Source organism: Anticarsia gemmatalis, chromosome 19 (genome assembly GCF_050436995.1).
Source record: "Anticarsia gemmatalis isolate Benzon Research Colony breed Stoneville strain chromosome 19, ilAntGemm2 primary, whole genome shotgun sequence".
Lineage (NCBI taxonomy): Eukaryota > Metazoa > Arthropoda > Insecta > Lepidoptera > Erebidae > Anticarsia > Anticarsia gemmatalis.
This window is the reverse complement of record NC_134763.1, coordinates 10,686,739-10,709,533: the sequence shown is the minus strand read 5'-3', so window position 1 is coordinate 10,709,533 and position 22,795 is coordinate 10,686,739. Positions and strand designations below refer to the sequence as shown.

General features: G+C 32.6%; 1 protein-coding gene across 1 annotated transcript in view; it reads right to left on the bottom strand.

The window, feature by feature from the left end:
- The window catches only part of side-IV (sidestep IV transmembrane protein), a 269,014-nt gene that overhangs the window by 160,222 nt on the left and 85,997 nt on the right, over nucleotides 1-22,795 (bottom strand). The window contains exon 3 of the mRNA XM_076126889.1: nucleotides 1,735-1,918. Coding sequence (XP_075983004.1) covers nucleotides 1,735-1,846 — 112 coding nt within the window. The 5' untranslated portion in view covers nucleotides 1,847-1,918. The remainder of the gene's footprint in view (nucleotides 1-1,734; nucleotides 1,919-22,795) is intronic.

Below are 22,795 nucleotides of genomic sequence, written 5' to 3'. Positions count from 1 at the left end.
TTTTTATAATATTTGAATATTTGTGGGCCTTTTAAAGCAGATTGCTTTTAAGAATTGTTTTATGTAGTGTTAATTTTATTCTTAATGGAATTGTGTGTGGGTTAATGTTATGAATATTATAAATGTAATGGCTAGTTTTATATACAAACAAATGAATACAAACTTGATTGAACAAGCTAAGCTTTTAATTAACAAAAAGACAAAAAATACGGGTAGAATAATAACAATAAAGAAACTAAAAAATCCTTGCGATCCAAACATACAATATTGAATTATTGGTATTTTAAAAAAACCGACCCACGAATTATAATCCTTGAATACACAAGCATAAACTGTATAATAATTCAAAATTCTATTACAATATTGACCAGCTATTACAAACCTACACTACAACATAATCTAATTACATTTTAATCGAACATTTCATAACGAATAGGGAAAGTGAATGAATAGATGTTTATCTTAAAATCACTGGCAGTTAACTCGCCCACGTCGCGTGATTGATTGAAACGTGGCAGTTGGTATGTAGTTGCTGCTAATTACTTGAGTTATTTTAGATATTGTCAAGGTTTTATTATGAATTTTAAGATATGACGGAACAAATAGGGACATGTAGAATGGGCAATATGGAGCCACTGATCAAAAAATCTAATTTTATAGCCCTAACTTGATCATAATAGTATGCAGATGAGCAAACATCATGAAAAGCGCCAATCAAGAAAAAATACGATAAATTGGATAACCGAGTTTAGTAAAAATATACGGGCCACTTAAATAGACAGAAATTAATGAAAATATATAAAAAACTTTGCAATCGAAATATAAAATCACTCATTTATTTACAGTATTATAACGCGATAGATTAATCAAAATGCCACAAGGTAGCATGCTAAAAATTGTCAAATAACGTCTTTGAGTAAACGAACATAACAAAAATAAACATACACTCCCTATTTCCAAATACATCACAGTTCATCTCAAAAAAAACTGTGTCTGTGTCTGTCTTATCAAAATTCAAAGGTTAAAATATTTGTTTATTATAAGAAGATGAATAACAGCTCATAATTCTTCAACCGGTAACAAAATGCTAATACAAAAAAGATTAATTAAATCAACATATCGAACACTTCCGCCATTGCTGAGATAAATCACGCGGTGCAACATCTGTCTTACTTTGAAACTGGTTTTAAACCAGTCGCGTATTTAGGTTGTATACAAATGTGATTAAAAACTGAATTTAATTTTGGTTTATAACAAAAGTTTCGTGTTTTGATAGAGTTTAGTTTAATATCAGGGCAATAATTTTGGTGTAAAACTTAGGTTTATAGGTGAGACTAAAGTTTATTTTAAGATGAACTGTAGTTTAAATATATTTACGGGGCTATGAAAGATCTTATAACTCTATATATTGGACTTAAAGGTACGGGATAGGCAGTGAGTGTCCCTTGATTTGTAAATATAATTCCTTTATTTTTAAAGCTAGTTAAACATAATAAAGATGTTGATTAATTTTATTTTTCTCATAATAATGTTAGAAGCACTTTTTAATTCTCTACATATTCAAATAATTGTTCGATTTTATATTTAAATATTTAAAATATAATGGTAAAAATGTATTTTTTTCATAAATTTGCCAATTGTTGAATTCCTATGTCTTAAGCACACAATTGCATATCATAAGAATTTGACCTCCTTAATCCTCCTGCATTGTTAGTAATTTCCAACTCAACTCACCTGGTTTATCAAGATCACTCAGAAAGTCCTCAGTGTCCGTATAGGCGGTGGTGTGGCCCAGAGCCGCGAGGACCGCAAGCCAGGCCCACGCGACCCTGCGATCAGGCCTCATGGCCTCGACGGCTAACAATACATCACTCTCTGACACTTACACTTGCACTGCACTCACTACACTTGGAAGTACCTGGGGATAAGAGAAAATATTGTTAGTTTGCAGTTTCAATAAAAAAATATTCTATTTTGTTTTTATGCAGTGGCATAGCACGGTTAGGCTAAGGTGACGCACTTTTTAGTCTGTGTGTAGAAATGCACACAACGCGTGTGCGTTACTGCATACCATTGCATTGGTTCTATTTTGACACACTAAAAAGTGCGTCACGGATAGTCTGTCGTCTGCGCTGCAATTTATTGTTCCGAAGAAACTACAAATTGAATGTAGGTATTAACCAAGTGATTTTAAGATTCCAGTCTTTTAAAACCAGTATGAATAGATTTACAAAAGTTTTACTTCATTTTCTACGGCAGGCAGAAGGAGTCTCTTAGATTTATCTATTATAAAGATATTTGGAGAAGACATAACATAACATAGTTTGTTAGCATGTCTTTAATGCAGTTTAACATTTTCTGAAGTATAAGTCCAATTATACTGGGTATTTATAATGAAGTTGATACTAAAAATCACCCCACGATACATTCGTCATCACATCAAGTATTTATATCAAAAAACCAAAACAAACAAAATTTTTCTATTACTCAAATTGTACAGCACCCTTTATAATATACCCTATAATTGATTTGATTATAAAAGCGACTTATCGTGTAGTTTTGGACATTAAAATTGGGGTAGATAACGTGTTTTAGAAATTACTCGTTCTATAATACGTTCAATTTTAAATGTAAACATCGTAGAAGACAATATTGAACAAGCTGAAATAGACCTTAACCTTAATGAAGAAGGTATAATTTATATTATCGATAAAGACAAATAATCTGTTATTTTCATCAGTGCCAGTGAACAAATAATCACGAATATGAATCAATAAGTTGACGGGGAATTGAATTCTAATGAAAATTTCATTACAAATGTAATAAATATAGCAATCTGTGTTGAAACCGATTTGGGAATGAATGAAGTCGGTAGCAATGATTATTTCAATAGCTTCAAAATTGATTTAGAGTAAAATCCTGTTCTGGTTATATAGAACTAAAATTAGCAGTAAACATTTATTGAAAGTTCATTTAAACCGTATGAATTTAATGTTATTGGATTTGGTTGTAAACCAATTTAAATTTTAATGATAGTGGGCAATATAATTTCGGATTCCTATATAAACGTCAAAAAGCTCATTAATGAAAGCTTGTGGAGAATCCTAGAGTAGGATGCAAATTACAAACAACTGAGTAAGTAAATTAATAATTATTTTCTTCTATTTCTGCTATATATTTTCTATTTATCCCTGCCTACCCCTAAGGGAAAAAGGCATAATATTGTGTATTTATAATTAGTATACTTTCAGTAACGATATCTGGGGGCACGGAAGTGCCCCCGCAAGTCGAGCAAAAAAAAGCGGCACAGCCGTACCATCTTTTCTCGAAGCAATTCGGGCTATTTTCGACCCCCCTATAATGTCGTTGTGGATAAAACAAGAAGCCTGAATTTTCAGCAACTAATCAGTCATTGTATAAACACGGTATATTTAAAATTTCAGTCAATTTGATCCAGTAGTTTAAGAATGACAGCTTGTTAAAATTTTGAATTTTGTCACTCACTGATTCACTGACTCACTGACTCACCGATCATCAAAAGTCTAAGGTACTTCTAGCAGACTTAGAAGCTTAAAATTTAGAATACAAATAGGGTTTAGTGTCTTAATCTTGGGAAAAATTTAATATTTTCTAATTTCGGTCCAGTTTTCTAAATACACCAACTGCAACAATAACTTTGTAATCCCATATAAATGTATAAGATTACAAGGTTACATTTGCAGTTAATGAATCATTACTACTTCATTATTACTGTAGAAAATAATAAATAAATAATAGGTGTAGATAGGTACATACTATATGAGGCATAACGGGAGGGGATATAGGGTGGGTAAGGGTGTTTAGCCCATGAAACTAAACAACATTCCCATAGGAAAATATGTTGAATTGTAAGAAAAAACGTCTTTCCATACAAATTGGACTTATGTTCGTTCTACAAAAAGAAGTGAGATGCCACCAAAAACATTCTGTATAAACCTCAAGTCTCGCAGCTCAGGCTTTCTGGCGTAAAAAGTAGTGAGATCTATATAATACCAAGTCGATTAATCTATTTCGTCTCTACTTAAAGGACCTTCTGTCTTAAGTTATTACATAAGTTATTATCATGCCAATATTCAAAATATTTAACGTTTAAAACAAATAGATCGACTTGGTCATCGCATAAAAACACAAATTCGCCATTAAAATTTCAGGAGCATTAACTACTCGTCGTGCTGTGTGTACATACAAATCATGCGATGGCCAGGTCGGTCTATTTGTTTTAAACGTAAAATATTTTTAATATTGGCATGATAATAACTTATGTAATAACTTAAGACAGAAGGTCCTTTAAGTAGAGACGAAATAGATTAATCGACTTGGTATTATATAGATCTCACTACTTTTTACGCCAGAAAGCCTGAGCTGCGAGACTTGAGGTTTATACAGAATGTTTTTGGTGGCATATAATTTTTAGGACATATACGCATGTCCAGAATTTCCCCTATATGTGGAAAATGTTCTTTGACAAAATATTTATTCGTATTGCCGCAGCTGTCTTCGGAAAAGAAAAACATAAAAGGGTGGTAAGCTCCAATTTAACATTCCCGTAGCAACAAAATCTGCACAAATCAGATTTAAAGTAAGAAGATAAAATACAACAGGGAAAAAACAATCGCGAAATTCAATATGGAAGTGTTGTAACTCAAAATTCTTGGCACTTATTTAACTTCGGGAAAGGGGAAATGTTTGAAAATTTTCAAGTTATTTTTTCCTGTTAAAGGCGTCATTAACAAGGGTGCAGGAATGAACGCTTCGACGCGTCTCAAGGATCCCCTTTGGGGTTGATTTCTCATCTTATCTGTTTTCGGATATTCCAGATATCTGTATTTTGAATCACCTGTAAAATATCACGGTTCGGTAACTCTAACTTGAGAAATGAAAAATAAAAAATATGTTTTATGAATGTCCTTATTTCTTGAATAGTAAGATTTTGAATTCAGAAATATAAGGGCTGTTATAGCTTTCATAATTTTATATCGTTGTCATACAAAGCATGCTTAGATTTACATAAGGTGGTCAGAGTATATTTTTGAATTCAACCGCACTCAATCTAATTTATGAAAATATTTACCATTAATTTAATACATCGACTAGAAAGCAACCAAAACCAAATAATATCAGTAAGTGTAATATGAAGTTGTCCGACAGTAAAGATGATTCAGCAGTATTTTTCCGAGAACCTTTATGTTTCCAGTCTGTAGCTTCACAAAGAACGATGAAAGGGCTTCGTTTTAGATGATGTGTTGACATCTACAAGTGATTGTCAGTAACTATAAATATGTACAGGATATAAAAATATCGTAGGTTTTATCTGAATATGTGTTATATTGTGTTTTGCACTTATGTAGGTTTTTTTTTGCATAGTTTATTCCTACTATTAAAATGCTGCAAGTCTCTCGTTAAGTAGAAAACACTCAGTCACTGTAGGGTACGCTTTTTCTTTTTAAACTTTTGTATATTTCTTTGTTTAAAGAAGTTTCAATGCCCATATAGTATAGATATGGCCATATATTGAAACTATATAAACAGATGCTAAAAACTTTAATAGATGTGTTAAAAACTATGTTAATATTTGTGCTTAACATAATAACTGCTCCAGCTTAGAAAAGCGAACTTTCACATGAATCATCTATGACGTTATCACTCCGAATGAAGCAGAGTTCTTATACATTTAGGCGCTTAACACACTGCCCCGCACCACGCAGCGTAGCGCGTGAATGCGTGTTCGAACGTTGCTTGTAAGGCGCTTAACACACTGCCCCGCACCACGCAGCGTAGCGCGTGAATGCGTGTTCGAACGTTGCTTGTAAGTATCTCCGTTTGTATGGAAAACACGCACAGTCTAACACACAGAAAATGCATCCACGCGCGTTCATGCGGATCACGCGCATACACGCGGAGAAACATGCACCCCCGCGCGTAGGTGCGAGGCGAGACGCAAGGTATGGCACACCGAATCCCGCAGTGCCGCGCGTGATTTTTATCAAGACTATCGTGATGCTCAGTACTGCACGACCACCACAGAGAACGGCGAATAAATGAGAACCGCCGTGCGTGAATCTACAAAACACACCTACGCGCGTGAGTGCGCAAAAAACCCGCACGATGATGCAGATCTGCACTCCCGCAGGAACGCGCGTAGGTGCGTCGACACGCAATATGCAGCATGATGCGGTGCAGTGTTTTAATCGCCTATTAGGCGATTAACACACTGCTCCGCGTAGACTGTGCGTGTTTTCCATACAAACGGAGATACTTACAAGCAACGTTCGAACACGCATTCACGCGCTACGCTGCGTGGTGCGGGGCAGTGTGTTAAGCGCCTTAGTGATCATTTTAAAGTTACAACTGTCTGTTCTTTGAAAGCCCAGAAATATATGAAACATCTCTTCGAACTAATACAGCCTTAGCCGTACAATAACACGAAAACATTTAACTACAGAGCCACTTATTACCGGACCGTTGTCATGTGAATATCTTGCGACGCATTCAGAATGAAGTCGTCCTACGGTTTGTGACACAATTTGTATTCTTGACCACATAGGATTCAGGGCTACCGGCTATGTTTACATTTGTTTTAGCTACATTTAAAGTTATATTTATTTATGATTTTGGTTTGTTTAACATAATTTGTTGAATTATATTATTGACATCTTTTAATTGCGTTTGTATTTGGAATTTAGTTTTTAGTGTCGTTTGGTTTTTTGATAATTACGGGTAAGATGTCAAATTATAGTTGTGTGAAATGTATTATTATAATTTCACCTGCGCCCTTTTCTTTGAATTCATCATATTGAGGTTTAAATATATTAGAATATACGTGCTTAAAAGAAAATCTGCATTCAAAGCTTTTCGACATTCAAAAATAACTGTTTTTGTTAGCTTTTACGGTCGTATGCAATGTTACTACAAAGACTAAAGGACGGCACATGCCGTTTTTCTAAAAGTAAATAAATAAATGCCCTAGTTCTACCAGATACTTCGTTTGCAAAGCTTAATATTGGCGTATCCATTTACAAAAAGGTATTCTAAAACAAAAACCCGTAAAACTGCCTCCGAAACTCTGTAAAACCATTTGAAATGAAAGGCCGTGGGTTTTTGAAAAATTTCGTGTTGATATTTTTACCGTTTTAAAAATTGTACAAATGAATCGTTAGCAGACGGTAACCCTGTTTCACGTTGAGATGGGTAGCCACCCTTGTCATTCTACTCGTACCTATATTTTTGAAAACTAATGAGTTAGCGGTCAGAATATAATAAAGAAAGCCTTTAAATTTACCAAATGGTCTAGACATGTTGACAAAGTGCTTTTTCGTAAATTGAACCGGTCGATTTTTTTCGACAGGGGAAGAATTTATTGGTTCATTGTCTTGGTATTCTTTCAGTTTATTTTTTTCGGGTTTTTATTTAGGTAAATTGCCTATAAAAGTAATTGATTGCCCTTTGATATTGTTAGTTCGTACTTTCCTGGAAGGTTAAGAAAGTGTATACTTGCTTAGATTAGATGTAGCATGTTTTGTATCTGTCGTTCAACCTTCAGACATTCACAATGCCCTAACGTATCGTTGTCTGTACAAACATTTCATAATCAATTATTTGATCGCTCGTGTTATATAGCAAATCAATTTACTACTGCTAGGACAGTTTTATTATAAAATTCAAGGGTACTTAAGGGTATATTTTTTTGTAATCCTGCTTGTATATGATTAAATAACTTTTAACATGAACTGTTAATTGAAGAACGGAAAAATATTCCCGATTTATGATTGATCAGTAGAAATTATACAACTTAAATAACATTTAAAAACAAAACATTTCATTCCATTACAAATATAATTAAACCAAACCAAAGTCTCCAAAATAAATTACCATATCCCGAACCAAACAAGACAAAGTAATTTAATAACAACTTAATAAACTCTTAACATAGGTAAGTGATATTTAAAATTTAAAACAGGCAATGCTAAAGAAACGGAATAACATTAAACGGGGGGAGAAAAACTTCATTCTTATTCAGAGGTCGGGCTGCGAATTTTCCAACTTACTTGTACAGTGTGATAGCGATACAGTGTAAGATACGCTATATATAGCTTGACAACTTATAAGAGAGCTTTGGTATACACGTATTATCTAATACTAGCTTCTACCCGCCACTATGTGAGTTTAGTCGACCTCTGTGGCGCAGTGGTTAAGGTGGTCGCCACGCCATTACAGTCGTGAGGTGGTTCGACTTCCACACGGGATTATTATATGAGCGATCCACAAATAGCTGTGTCGGGTCTAATTGTACTTTGTGTATTTTGTTTGTATGTCTGTAAAAGGCTTACACAAGAGCTATTCTTAGTTCGGGAGTTATCGTGTTTAAAAAGAAAAGAAAGAGGAGAAGAAAAGTTCTGGAAGGCTGACTCCACTACTATATGGGATACATAACATGAAAGAGAGAGCGAGTACACCTCCGCCATCCACGAACCTTGCGTGCTCTACTTGCAAGCCTCTCTACTAACTTGTCGGAATATAGTAACAATTTATTTTACTTATTATACTCGCTTCTGTGACGTAACGGTAATTTATTTCAGTTATTATAGCTTTTGGTCGCGGTTTTTTGAGTTATGATGTCAGGATGTTTATTTAGTGTCGCGGACTTTACTTTCTTTTTGCTGGGATGTGTTGTTGAGGTATATTTTCTACAGTGTAGAAATAATATGTCTGACTGTTGTTACAACAGGGAAAGAGAATTGAAATAGGATGAGCTCTTACCCAATAGCGGGAAATTAAAGCAGTCTAGAAATTGGTCAAGTAAAACATATCGTGGCAAAGCACATTTTTTTAATGACAAACATGAAATGTTATTTTTAATAGAATCCAGACTCACACAGAAACTATACCTACTTAAATATTGCGAAGACGAGATTTTATTAATATTTTTTAATACATGAATGGTTTGTGTGAGGCACGTTTAAATCTTCAATTACCTAGACAGGGCTAAACAAGCCGGACCTAATTCTCGTATACTCAAAAAAAAAGATTACTATATTATTCCCCATTCCAGTTGCAATCTAAATACACTCTAACTTAAACACGCTTGTAAAAGCTTGTAATTCTGTTTTTTGGTCACGAAGCTTCAGGAGCTACCGAAATTGCTATAATTATGATCCTTAGGCGGAAGTGTGTTATAGCGGGTAGCACGCAACCAACATTATTCCAAATGATCAACATTATTTCAACACATCTGCGCATTCTTTACAATGTTCTAATATATTTCATAATAATATGTCTGTTGTATGTGAAGACTGTTGTTTGGTTGTTATGTTACATCCTGTATAAAGGTTGTAACACAATACCGTAGTAATGTAAGAAAAATCTCGCTTTCTTCATGCTTCTGCGACGCCTTAGTATGTCTTATTCTTTACCTAATAATGTTCTAACTTGGAGTGAGTACTCGCATGACAATTATTTTAGATGTTCAAGCAACTAGTGTACAGGTATTTCTAGCTACTCAAACACTTAGTCACTTATTTACTTAGTTCTAGTTTTTTACTAATCTAGGAATCCAAACAAAAATATTAATACGAAAAGAAAGACTACGTCGTCTATTTATAACATAAAAAGTCATTCTAAATGTTTATGCATTGAAACCTAGACTTGAATAGCTTTTGCATATTTTTTCATTCACAGTTGGTATACATACGGTATAAAAGGGTGAACAGTCTAATTAACCAAAAAAATATTTAGCTTCCGTACATCTATAGCTTCGCTCTTTATGCAAATACACTTTACATTATTCTGTATACATATTCATTTAATAGCTTTAAAAATGATTTATGACGCGATATTTTCACTTAAATTAAGGGGTTCCGTAGCAAAATGTTCAGAGTTCAGCATAATCGTTCATATCTATTGTAAAATTAAGCCAACATAAGCTAAATCATTTTTATAGCTTGGACCGACTCAATTTCACGTACAATAAACTTTTTATATAATCTAGAAGTTTTCCAAGTTATAATGGTTATTGTTACTTCGAGTTACGATGCTTCGACTTACGATGTATTATAAGAGTTATGAAGTTCTTGAATTTTATGTGATTGTGATTAAAAAGTTATGGATAGTTGGTGAATTTAATTTGTTATTATCACGCCTGCTATATCCGTACTTCCGTAGATATAAGCAGAAGTAAAAGAGTTATAGTTTTGTAGTTCAAAATTTAGATCTTTTAGTAGAGAGGACGAGCATTGTACTTATGTTTTTTACTTTAGGACGCCATAGGAAAAAACAGTTTTTAAAAGATAAAATACAATACTACTTCGTTTGATTTTGTATTGTTTTAGTGTTTTATTCAAAGTTTGGTCATGGCATACACCCATATGACCATTTGTTTCTTCACAAAGTTACCGTTTTATGACAGACATAAACATCTTTTTGTACCTGAATGAAACTATGGTTTCTCTATTAGTTATTTAATATACATCTCACATTATTATTGAGACAAAGCGAAAAAATATAATTCTAAACAAAAAAACAATATAAAAGAAATTCAACTTACGCTACTTTCCTAGATTCAACCGATTGCGTAAAGGTAACAGCTATTGCTTACGTTTAGATCCAAATCGTTCTTTAGTTCTCATAAAAAAGGTCATAAGTATATTTTTTAGGAAACCTGGTTACAGCGAAATTGGCTACTATTACAGATTTTACGATGTCTAGAACTGTTCTTACGGCAATTGTTGTACTGAAGGCTTTTTTTAAAGACTAGGCAGAAATTGGATTGTAAATCTAGTATAGCGACTGTAATTATAGGTAACAGGTATATTAGGAGAAGTTATGAGTCATGAGTCAATTTGAAGTCGGGCTAAATTATTTTATTATTGTTGTGACTTTTATGACTAGAGGTAAAGGGATAGGTTGTAATCGATTTGGTATAGTTTTATTGGGTGGTTTAAGCCAATTTAGAAGTCAATTTGAGACATTGTTATACATAAACCTAGTTATGCAATTTCCAACATGCATTTACGTCATTTTTTTTGCCTTTTTTTAAGCTTCCAACTCTTTTTGTATTATTTGAATAGATTTTTGTAAAACATGAGATGTATTAACGAAAACGTTCTGAAAAAAAATGTAAGACATCGCGAGTTAAAATTCAAAAGAACTTAGTATTACCAATCACATAAGCAAAGCTTTAGCTAGCAGTCAAATCACAAAAACACCCATCTCTTAACAAACAGACATAAAAAAATAATCACCAAAAAACCCCATTATAATTTTACATCTAAACAACTTTCTCATATTTATCTAACCGAAGTAAATTAAACCATAACGATGTAATATTATCAACATTTAATTTACTACTGTGGCTATAGTATGGCCAAATGTTAGACATTTCTCAAAAACTCTCCAAACTTGTTTGTTTGTGTGTCGCATACTCGGAAACGGCTGACCTATGGTAGCTAAGATCTTGTTAGATATCGTGTTAAGTGGGTATATTATTTGTTTAATGGCTTTGTGGAAGGTTTTGTCGATCGTGAATGAAGAGTAGAAAAGAAGTGTGTAGTGTTAAATTGACTCGTTGCTTAAAGGTTTTTGGTAAAACTGTGTTGTAGTAGTTGGAAGTCAGTGACGATTATTATTAAGCGTAAAGCATTGTCATAGCAACGGTGATATAAAAGTTTTATTGTTTCTTATTGTATTTTTTTTTATATGGCTAAGAATATTTTGTTGTGAAACAGATATTTTTGATTTGCAAATATTTAATAACGGAAGATTAGTCCAACATCAAATTATTTTGTTCTTAGCATAATTCGACTGTTTAAAAAAAGTAGGGTAGTGAAACATTTTAAAACACAGCACCTTGCACTTACAAGGCGAATATTCATGTTCACAATAAACCCAAGCACGAAACGCTCGTTCTATAAAACGGAACGAAACTTCTAGAAAATTCTTAAAACGTCTCTATTCCTGGAAAGTCTTAATCTAGATGTAATTACGCAAATTCAGGTAGTTAGAACTGAAACTAGGTAATTGAGTAAAAGGTTCGACTTGTAAAATGTCAACTACAAAATGTACAGTGTAAAAGGCGATAAACAATGTTTTTAAAGAAAGCAAACATTTTGTTGATGTTTTGTTATGTTTGACTAAGAAATAAAAGTATTTATTTTGTAGTAGTAAAAAAAATATTGGTGCCTTGTAAATATTTACTTTACATAGCACTTACAGCCTTAATTTAAATGAATAAATCACTAAATAATATACTAATAACCCTAATTAGTTTGTAGTTGCTCTTATATAACTTAATAATTCACGTCAGTTAATACCGTCTATCTACTCCAATAAACAAAAGTAAAATTATACACCAAAGAGAAACGACATTAAAATACGTAACAAGAAGAACAAAAATATCCTGTTAAACCGAATCGTACACAAACATTACGGTTCCCAAATCTATAAATCGTGAGAACCTACTTTAATACACGTGCCATTATTTACAGCCAAAACTTTCCGTTTTAAATACAAGAGAAATAATTCACATGGTTCACGAACTCATTATTCATACCGCATAATTTATATGTAATTATTCCAGACAATGTTATTTTATCGGTAAAGAAACACTACTCGTTGATTCTATGTTTGGTTTGTTACGGTTAAATGCGAAAAATTTAAATTTACTGGTTTCGGTTTAACTGAGATTGAGTAAAGTGAGATGAAGTTAAACTTGTTATTTCTCTTATGAGTAATAAAAAAATCAACGTCTAAAAATATATACATGCAAAACATGGTCAATTATTTTTTTAGATTATTATTTTTTGTGTTATAGATATTAATATAAAAATCATAAAATAATTACACACGTTCTTACGCCAATAAAATAGAAAAATACATTAGTAAATTATATACATCAGGTAACGTACGATATATTCACATAAAATTAATCTTCAAAAAATACTTCAAGTACTTATATTAGATTAATTTTATACCAAAACATTACTTTCAATCATATTTGCCAACTTTGGTAAATTCTTAGCATATACAAAATTCAAGTATTCACAGTAACCTACATGAATAATTATAATATATTTGGGATATAAATACTCAAATAAGATGCTCAGATCTGGGTAAAAATAATAAGACGCACAACTGAGTAAACCTTCGTTATGAATGGTGAAATGGGTCAATATGTTTCGCGGAGACTGTTTGTTCAATGTGGTTTCTCTGGGTGGTCTCGTGTTAAAGATTGCTCTTCATTTTCAAGTATCTTGGGCGGTCTTTACGTTATTTTTACGTAAGAGAATATACAGGTTTCGTAATATAAATAATTTCAATATGTTAGAAGAAATTGGCTTTAATTTTTAAATTGTCGTACAATATTTGACCGATAAATCAATAAATGTTGTGACACTGGATGCTTTACCACATAACATTATACGAACAGATATGAACTTTAAAGACAGACAATATTTGTTTCTAGCAACCTGAATGACAGCAGATGGAAGTGGAATCAAATAAATTGTAAAAAAAATCCATGTATGTATTACCAACGGCTAAAACAAGTGCACTGTGACTAAGTACATCATTATGAATGCATCATTATTGCGACGAAGAAACATATTTTTCTTACAAAAAAAGCCATCACAAAATTATTTCCTATTAACAAAGAAACATCAAACCCCACTTCATCCGTACCCCATTCTCCCCCGTCCATTATGGTAAAATCCAAAAAATACCCTCAACAATACATCATCACATTATATGCCATCAACAGGAACCCTTTTCAAACTCTCTCACTGCCAGATCAGCATAGGAAACAGAAAATAATAGTGATAAAGTCATACTATGTGATTTACTGATCTAAAAGGTTTCGTACTTTAGTGGGCTGTAATTGAAACTGTATGATTTATTCGCTAGTTTACTTTTAGTAGGACTCATTGCTAGTAGCGCTCGTCGTTCGGTTCATGATCAGTGGGAAACTTTAGTGCTTTTAATAGCTGGCTGATTAGTTCTTTGAGCTAGACGTTCCTAAGTTTCGGAAAATATCTTTGAATATTTCTTCATCAATCTTAAGGTATCGTATCATAACTTAGTAGGTTTTGAAGAATTTTTATGCAACACATGCAAAATTAAATTATAATTTAAAACGTAACATCAAGTATAATAGACGGTTGCATGAATACCATCGACGTTATAAGATAGTAACGGAAAATGATTTCTTATTAGACTCATTTGAAACAATGTTGACCACTATCAGTTAACTTGGGTATTATTGTACTTCTGTAGGTTCCCGGAATATAGATAAAAGTAATTTCAATCAATGTACCAAAATTTTATCTCCCAAACAAAATAAGCCGCAACAGCGAAACGCAGCTTTGCTCACCCAAACAGTAATAATATTTTATATTCCTAAGGAGCCAGTATTGAGTACGGAACCGATCCTTATCCCAATTTTGGCGAAACTGATGTAAACACAATGGAATACCGCATCTATACCGTTATACCCCAACCTCCTCTGAAAGGGTTTCGGGGCGGAGTCAGTGAATTATGGTCTTTTAAAATCTTTTTTTTCTTTGTTATCGTTCAGACTTTCCGTTGCGATAAAGAAGATTACGCCATTTATCTTCAGACTTGACTTAGAAACATTCGTGCAGTTTGTATAATTTTATTTTTTTGGGTCTACATGAGAGGATAATACTAAGGATTTCTTGGTTTAGCCACTCACAGTATTGATTGTCTTCATATCAAAGTGTATGCAAATCAGTCATATACTTTTATTTTGTGGCTGCTCCATATTCTACGTTTTCTTATCATTCTTATGTTGGCTAAATTGTGATTTGTTTTCGTGTAACAAAAGCTCAATATTTTTTCGGAATAAGATAAACAAAAATCCTTGAACCAATTCTTCCGTACAACATTTATCTTATTGTAGGTGGACACAAAAATATATGTTGAGCAAAAAATCCGGTCGTATTTTGAATTGACAATAAAATCAGTAATGAATTTGGTATTGACAAAAGATCTTCACCTGCGATTGGATCTAACCAAATACTTGACGAGAACCGTTTTGAAAATGAATCGATGGCCAACCCTTTCATGGAAGGAGTCCTAACCGATATTGATACGGTTACCAAAATTGAATTTCTTAATTGCCTCTCCGCAACAGAAAATACTTTGATGGAGTTCCTCTCGGTCAACGATAGGAGGTTTTGTAGAAATTTCATTAATATTTTTTTTTACCCTCACGAAACCACGGGGTAGGGGGTAAAAAGTTTTTTAATCTTGCTTGAGGTCGTCTGCCCCGTGAATTACATTTACCTTCGGTTCGCGAACGCTAAATGTTTTTTCCTATTTCGTTTATACCCGATATTGGAATGTCGGACAGGTTATCGATTGTTTAGAATTTTTGGGGAGAGTTATATCTTTTTGGGAGAGGAAATGTTTAATGTTTTTTCAAGGTTTTTATCTTACAATGGTCTCTTATTCATCAGATATTCCGTTTTCACTACTTCTTGTTGCACCCTTGAATATTATAATGCTACACTTTTAACTTATATTTTCTACTTACATTTATTTTCATTAATATTTTTTTATAATGTTCTACAACAAAATTTTAAGCAACCAATAGTTTAAACACGCTTGCTCTTAAGCCAAAGCAAGAAGTTAATAACGCATCATACATATTTTTATAACCATACACTGAATCTCTTAACACTCAGTTAATCAATTCATTGTAACCAAAACTCCACTAAAACTTAAAACATCATCCAAATATACAAAATGTCTTTCCAAACTGCTATCACAAGTTAATTTCAGTAAATTGACTGCAACACTACGACTAAGTTAAACTTTGGCACAGAACACTTTGGCACTAAACAAAGTAGCGGACACTTTTATTAGTGTTTGGTGCCAAATAACATTATGGACCTACAAATACGGTGGACTAAAGGGTATTTTGCAAAGTGAGAAGAAAAAGCAAGAGATAAAGGTCCAACTAAAAGACCTTTGAGCTATAAAACGACAAAAACTTAAATTTGGTTTAAGTGCACCTTTTTATATGTAAAAAATGGGATAGGATTTGTTTTGAAACACTGTTAAAACGACAATTTTATGAAAGTTCTACAAGTATTTGAATTTACTTGAATGTTTTTCTAAATACTCCTTTCATGAAAGTGTATCCAAAAGTGTATAATGACTCATGTAGTACTCGCACTACTGTATAAGCAAAATTACATTTAGATGACGGCCTTGACAAAATGGCCAAATAACTTATGGAGCGACATAATTTAACTAATCGAGGTCACAAAAACCTCTCACTTCATCCAATAAAGACAAAATTAGAACCATCCAGCCCTTAAATTTTATAAAATCTTTCCTTACAGTCTAAAAACGAAGACATAAACAGAATTTTACTACATTCTACATGCGATAACTCGAAGCAAACCCTAAAAATCAAAGTTATTTGAAGATTGGAGCACTAAATATTATCATCTGAAGGAAACGGGATGAAGACCCAAGGCTTGAAGGATCTCCGAGATAACATCGTTTATTATCAACTAGATTTTGTCCAAGGATTTTTATACTGAAATTGTGGGAGAATTTCGTATAGAATTGAATGTGATTAGTGTTGTTATAAATTGGCTGGAATGTGATAAAGAGATAGTGTTGATAAGTTTTATTATGTGCGCGAATGTAAATGAGAATATAAAAGATTAGACAAGTGAAAACTTGGTCTTTTGGTATGCAAGATCTTTGGAAACATTTATTTGTGTATAAGCAATAAAATTATTATTTAATTTTAATGTAACGAACGATGAAAGCTGATGAGTCTGATTAAATCTAAAGTAATACTAATAATTAATTTATAATACTTGAGAAGTTACAGATTTTTTTTCAGTTTGTTTGAATATGCGCCAATGCGTTTTAACTAAAAATGTCACAAATCCACCAAAAACAAAACTGCGAAATTATTTTTCCAAGCCGCCTTTTCCAAGCTAAAAAAATATTTTTCCTCGAACAAAGTTACAACAATTGTATACATAGTTATCGAAAGGGAAGCGGCATAAGGGCTCCTTAACTCCGTTGAAGATCAATAGATTTGCTCCGACCAGGCGTTGATGTAAGCTCTCAACGAGCTCTTACAGATCCGTAAAATACCTAAAAAAATCGATGACCTAGTTTCTTTATTTATAGGTTTTCAACGCATTCCTTTGACGATGCGAAGGTATCTTTTAACTTCGGTGGAAATTAATCTAGTCTTGCGGGATTGATAAACTTCAATATTACGGCCTCAAAGTAGGGACTGTTGGGACAAAGTAAGTAGTACCTACAGGTATGCCTCTTTACATATAGTACATATCATGCATGCATACGTCTGTTATTCCTGATAGTGTGGACAGAGGTGTACAAAATATACCGACGTTTCGCCATTTAAGTTTTTAGTCCCAAGAATTAGTGGTGAGCCTCATGCCATATACCGGGCATGTAACTAAACTCCGAGCTAGGTACTATTAAATAGTATTCTCATATAAATAACAAAAACAGCACTTGGCCCGTCCCGGAAATTGAACCTGAGACCTCATGATTAGCAGCTGGAAACACTGCTCCATCGCTGGGCAAGGGTTTCCTCAAAATGAGGGAGAGGAACAATCACCTTATACTACAAACAATTTGACAGTCTTCAAATTGAAGGTGTGCGTATTTGCATACCAATCAGCTTATCCTACACTCTGGAAGCACTTAGGTTCGTTTAGTACTAGTACAAACTACCAAGCTTAGGGTCTTAATATGCAACGTGTATGACGCGTGTGTGACAAAATTGATGTTGTTATCGAGTATATGGATTGCTGTGCAAGGACACGCGTTTGATTCCGGGGCCAGGCAAATTCCTATTGTTACAGTGTTTTCTAATTTATATTGGAATACTTCTAAATAGTAGCCCGGAGTTTCGTGCCCAGTGTATTGCAATAAGCTTGCCCCCTATTACATGGCACTAACATTGTTAATGGCGAATCGTAAGTCTATTTTATACTACTCTATCTACATTTTCGGGTATAACAGGTGTGATATTATGTTACATACATAATATTATATCTTTCAATTTTTACATTAACAAACCTTATCATTAAACCAGCCAACATATTTCAAGCACCCATCGTCCACAACGACACTGCTAAACTTATCTACTCCAAAATGACACTTACTTTCGCCAACCTCATCAAACAGCATAAAAGACTCCATTTTTTAACACCATTACCCTTGCCATAACAATTCCGAACACTGTCCCTATAAAACTAAATCTTTAGCAAATACGTCGGCCATTTTCATTGTGATTCAAGTGGGACATAAAGAAACGCGTAAATTACTTGAGCTAATGCTCAAACACATCTTTGACGGGAGCGGAACTTGAATGGTTTTATGGGACCTTTATGGGGTGCTTCTTTCTAAGAGTTTTATTACCGAGATGATATACTGATTGTACCAGTTTATTTGCAAGTAAGCGTTTAAAGTTGTAGTTGGTTAATGAGTTTAAACTTATACGTATAATACTAGATAGGTACGCATAAACGGGTTTTAAATGCGATAAGTACTTTAAAGAATGCGATACCGTTGGTCGCATTTAATGATTACAGAAGCGATTTTTTAAAACTTTACCTTAGCGAGAATTTCAACCGATGTCATCCTCAATATTGTGTTCAAAAATGTACGTACAAATTCACATTACTTACTATATTATACACTATTATATAATATTTTTCTTATGAGTTTTCTTAAGGAATTCCAAAAGCCATAATTATATTATTATCTTTATATTACTAAAAAATAACATAATCACGTCAACGCCCTACTTTTTTAATAATCTATGTAGATTTTTTTATTACGAATTCGTTTAACACCCAAAAGAGAATTTCCGCTTTAAGCATACGTTTCTTGATAGTTTTATTATCTTTCAAGATAATAGCGACGGGTAGGAATGTAGAATTTCATTTTATTAGTCTTCTGAAACATCTCTTTATACAATTTATAATGATGGACATTATTTTGTGCACGAGTTGATAATATTATATAATGAATTCATAAAAAAGCATTAAAAAAAATTATCTGCTGTTTTTTTAAGTTCATATTTTCTAATAAATGCCCTGAATTGTCAAGGTCAAATAAAGGTCACGAAAATAGTTTGACCTTTTTTATTCTAAGCGAAAAAAAAAAATATCAATATTTTTATAGAATAAAGTGCCCTTACTATATGTTTAACAACATTTTAGTATCAACCAGAGCAGATAAAAAGTCAAAATAAAACAATTTTAATTATTACCCAAATTCTTACTCTTAATGTTTATCATCAAAAATATATCAAATGATAAAACAGTAGATTCTAGAAAAGCCATTAGGATTATGAGATTAGAAATAAAATCTTTGACAGACTTGATATATTGGAGGGCAAGTTAAATCGGACACATTTCAAAAAGAGTATTATTTCACATCTAATGCACTTTATTTATTTCAAAAATGTCTGAGAATCGGTTGAAATAGAAATGGTATTTCAGTTGAAGTGATATGTTCAACTGAAACGCTTTGATTGCTAAAAGCTGAAACACCTGACATGCAGGTTAAAATAAAATATCGCTTTTTACCGATAAGCAAAATTTATCTTTTTGCCAAAGTAGAAAGACATAAAATGTAGTTTTTTATTATCCTGATCAAGAAAAACAAACACAGATCACATCGTCGATGTCTTGAAAAAGGTTTAAGTAAAAAGGCGTGATATTATGTATGTTTGTATGTATCCTGGACTGTCGTTGTGCAAAGAAATAATATCATACTTAAACTTGCGTGGAACTTTTTTACAAACATACAAACAACGAACACAAAGTACGATCAGACTCGTATCGCCTATTTATACCTACCTGATATAAATATTAGATGAAGACATGCACATTTCACAGAATGTCGGCGCGGTGACCAGTGCAGTTAATCAGCTTTACAATTGATATAGTTTATTGGCGATCGTCCATCATTCAGTCATTTAGGGGTTAAAAAATAGCATTGTTTCATTGAAATGCAAGTTTTAATTTTTTTTTTTAAGGTGAGTTTTATGGCGATGTAATTTTAGAATCTAGATCCATTTTTTGTTTTCTTATTCAAGTGTTCCATCCCGGGTTTTATGTTCAAAATTGGGTCTGCGGTTTAGACATAAAAGCGTAATAGAAAGACATGTTTTTTTAATGATAAATTAGTATGAATTATTTTCTAACTATATTTCTCAAACTCCTAACAATTCAAAATTTCAGACTTTTCCAATAACTCATTAAACTATCATCAACTAAAACATTTGAGAGAAATAAATCTATCCATTTGTTTCAACCAATTCTCTTTATTAACCAAACTGGACCGCTTTAAATATAGCCTACTAAATATCCAGTTTCAATAGCTCTCGGTGTTAATAAACCAAAGCACTTTTCATTATAGGACTGGCTATTGAAAACGAGCCTATATTAAACCTAGTTGCAAAGCAGTAAATTTGAACATACATTTTTGAACACAATATACACATGAGGTTGGAAACGAAATTGTGTGGAGTTTCCGTTAGGGTCAGGTTTCAAAGGATTTTTGAATTTTGACTACGATAATAATTATTAAATACATACCTAATCACACTATAGGGGTAGGCAGAGACCAAAGAACGCCAAATAATATGGAACAAACTTCCCTTATTTCATTCTTATTTATACATCAGAATTTGTTATAATATATTATGATAAAAATTGTTGTGTTTTTGTATTTTTACATATAAATTTTTCTGTTTGATATTTAATATTGCAATGTCAACTAGATCAAGTAGTAGTTACTCGAAAAATAAAAGTATTTTTCATCTTGAATACATTTTTCATATCGGTAAATGTAAAGTGACATAATATTATTACGATTTAAGAAATATTATGTCTGACACATTCCATTAGGTTTGGCTGCGTCCAATAAATGCGAAATTCTAGAATTGAAATCAAAATTTCGTGTTCTTTTTAAAATTCTGAAGACCAAAGACAAAAGGCTCGCAACAATCACTCATTTGAAGAATCATTTACAGTAATTTCTCATAAATAATGTCAAAACGGCCTAAACGCAGATCTTTTTGCATTATTATTTTTCTTACATGACAATTCTGAAGTGGGTTAAAATCTTAAAACCAAAACGTTTATTCATTTAGTTCACTTGCTGGCACTTATGATCGTCAATGATACAGAGAGTGAATTTACCGCCAGTTGGTAGGTAGGGCCAATGAGAAGAGCTGGCAAGAAACTCCTGGCTACTTCTTTTAATTACCAAATGGTATTAGCAATATAAATAGTTTAGGCCATATATATCTGCCTACTTTAGGGTTAAGCCACTTCAATGCTAACGGCCTACAACCATCACGGCTTTTGTGAATAAACTATTACAGAATTACAAATTCAAATGCATTCAAACTTAAATAATTCAACCTGTTATTGATTACGAAGTTAAACCTTGTATTTACTTAAACATCAACTAAGACCATTACTAAAGACGAACTCAAACTTATTAATAATACGGAGATAACATAATTTCGCACATCCACAAACTATTTGCTAACTTTCATAATTTACAACTGCCTCGAAACTGCGGAGGTCTGTAATTGTGAAACTCACGACCTTATAAATGTTAGGCCTACAATTGGACGTTTACAGGAGCAAGCTAGCGGATAACTATATTGATTTAAATTGAAATTGTAAAATATACTTATTAGACTATCCTAGTCATGTTAAAAGTAAGGACGAATGGATATTGTTCACTCTTTTACGCAAAAGCAATTAAGTAGGTTTAGAAGAAATTTTACATACTTGTACTGCACTTGTATTACCAAGATTATAACATATTTTATTATACATTTTATTCCTTGAAATCGTTCTTCGCGGATAAAGCCGCGAGCAAAATCTATTCACGTCTATAGCAAGAATACTTGATGAAGAAAATTAAGTATTTATCTTCAACTTAAAATGCAAAAAAAATTATAAATGTTTTCCATATTATGGTTCGTGAGAAACTTAGTATCATTCAAGCTTGTAAAACCGTGAAAGCTTTCGACTTGGTTTCGTCTCTTTATTGAGAACAATCAGGACCGACGTTCACACTAAAAATAAAACAGGTGAAGTAGATTCTCAGTGGATTGGTTTCAAAGCCAATCTGTTTGAAACCTACTTGAAAATAGCTACCTATTTTCAACTAGCTAAAGTTTCTAGGTAATTTAAAATCAAACTATTTGTTTGTTTAGATAAAACACTAACATCTATGACTGTCAATAAGTTTCATTATCTACTTACTTACTAAAGTGCCAGCAGATGTATGAGATCAACTGTCAAAATTTAATCTAATAAGCTATCTAATTGGTAGTATTTATTTACTATCTGGGGAGGCTATCGCGTATCTGATTTAACAACAATTTGAAAGCCACTATGTTGTACATTGTTTTCTCTCTTAGATTATGGTGATTAACACGTTACGTCAAAGCAGCAACGTACTGAAAAGTGATCATAAATTTGACGTAATCTAGTTGTTAATTGAGATACATTATACGCATACTGGTCATAAGGTAGAATTCATAAAATGAATTGACAAGTTATTTTTATATGAAACAACTAACTAACTGAAAAGCTACCACTCATTTACAGAACTCCAATTGCCCAATATTACAACACCAAGTAAAATTATTTCCGAACAAATTATAAAGAACAAAAGAAGCATATTTCCACGACCGACAGGTAAG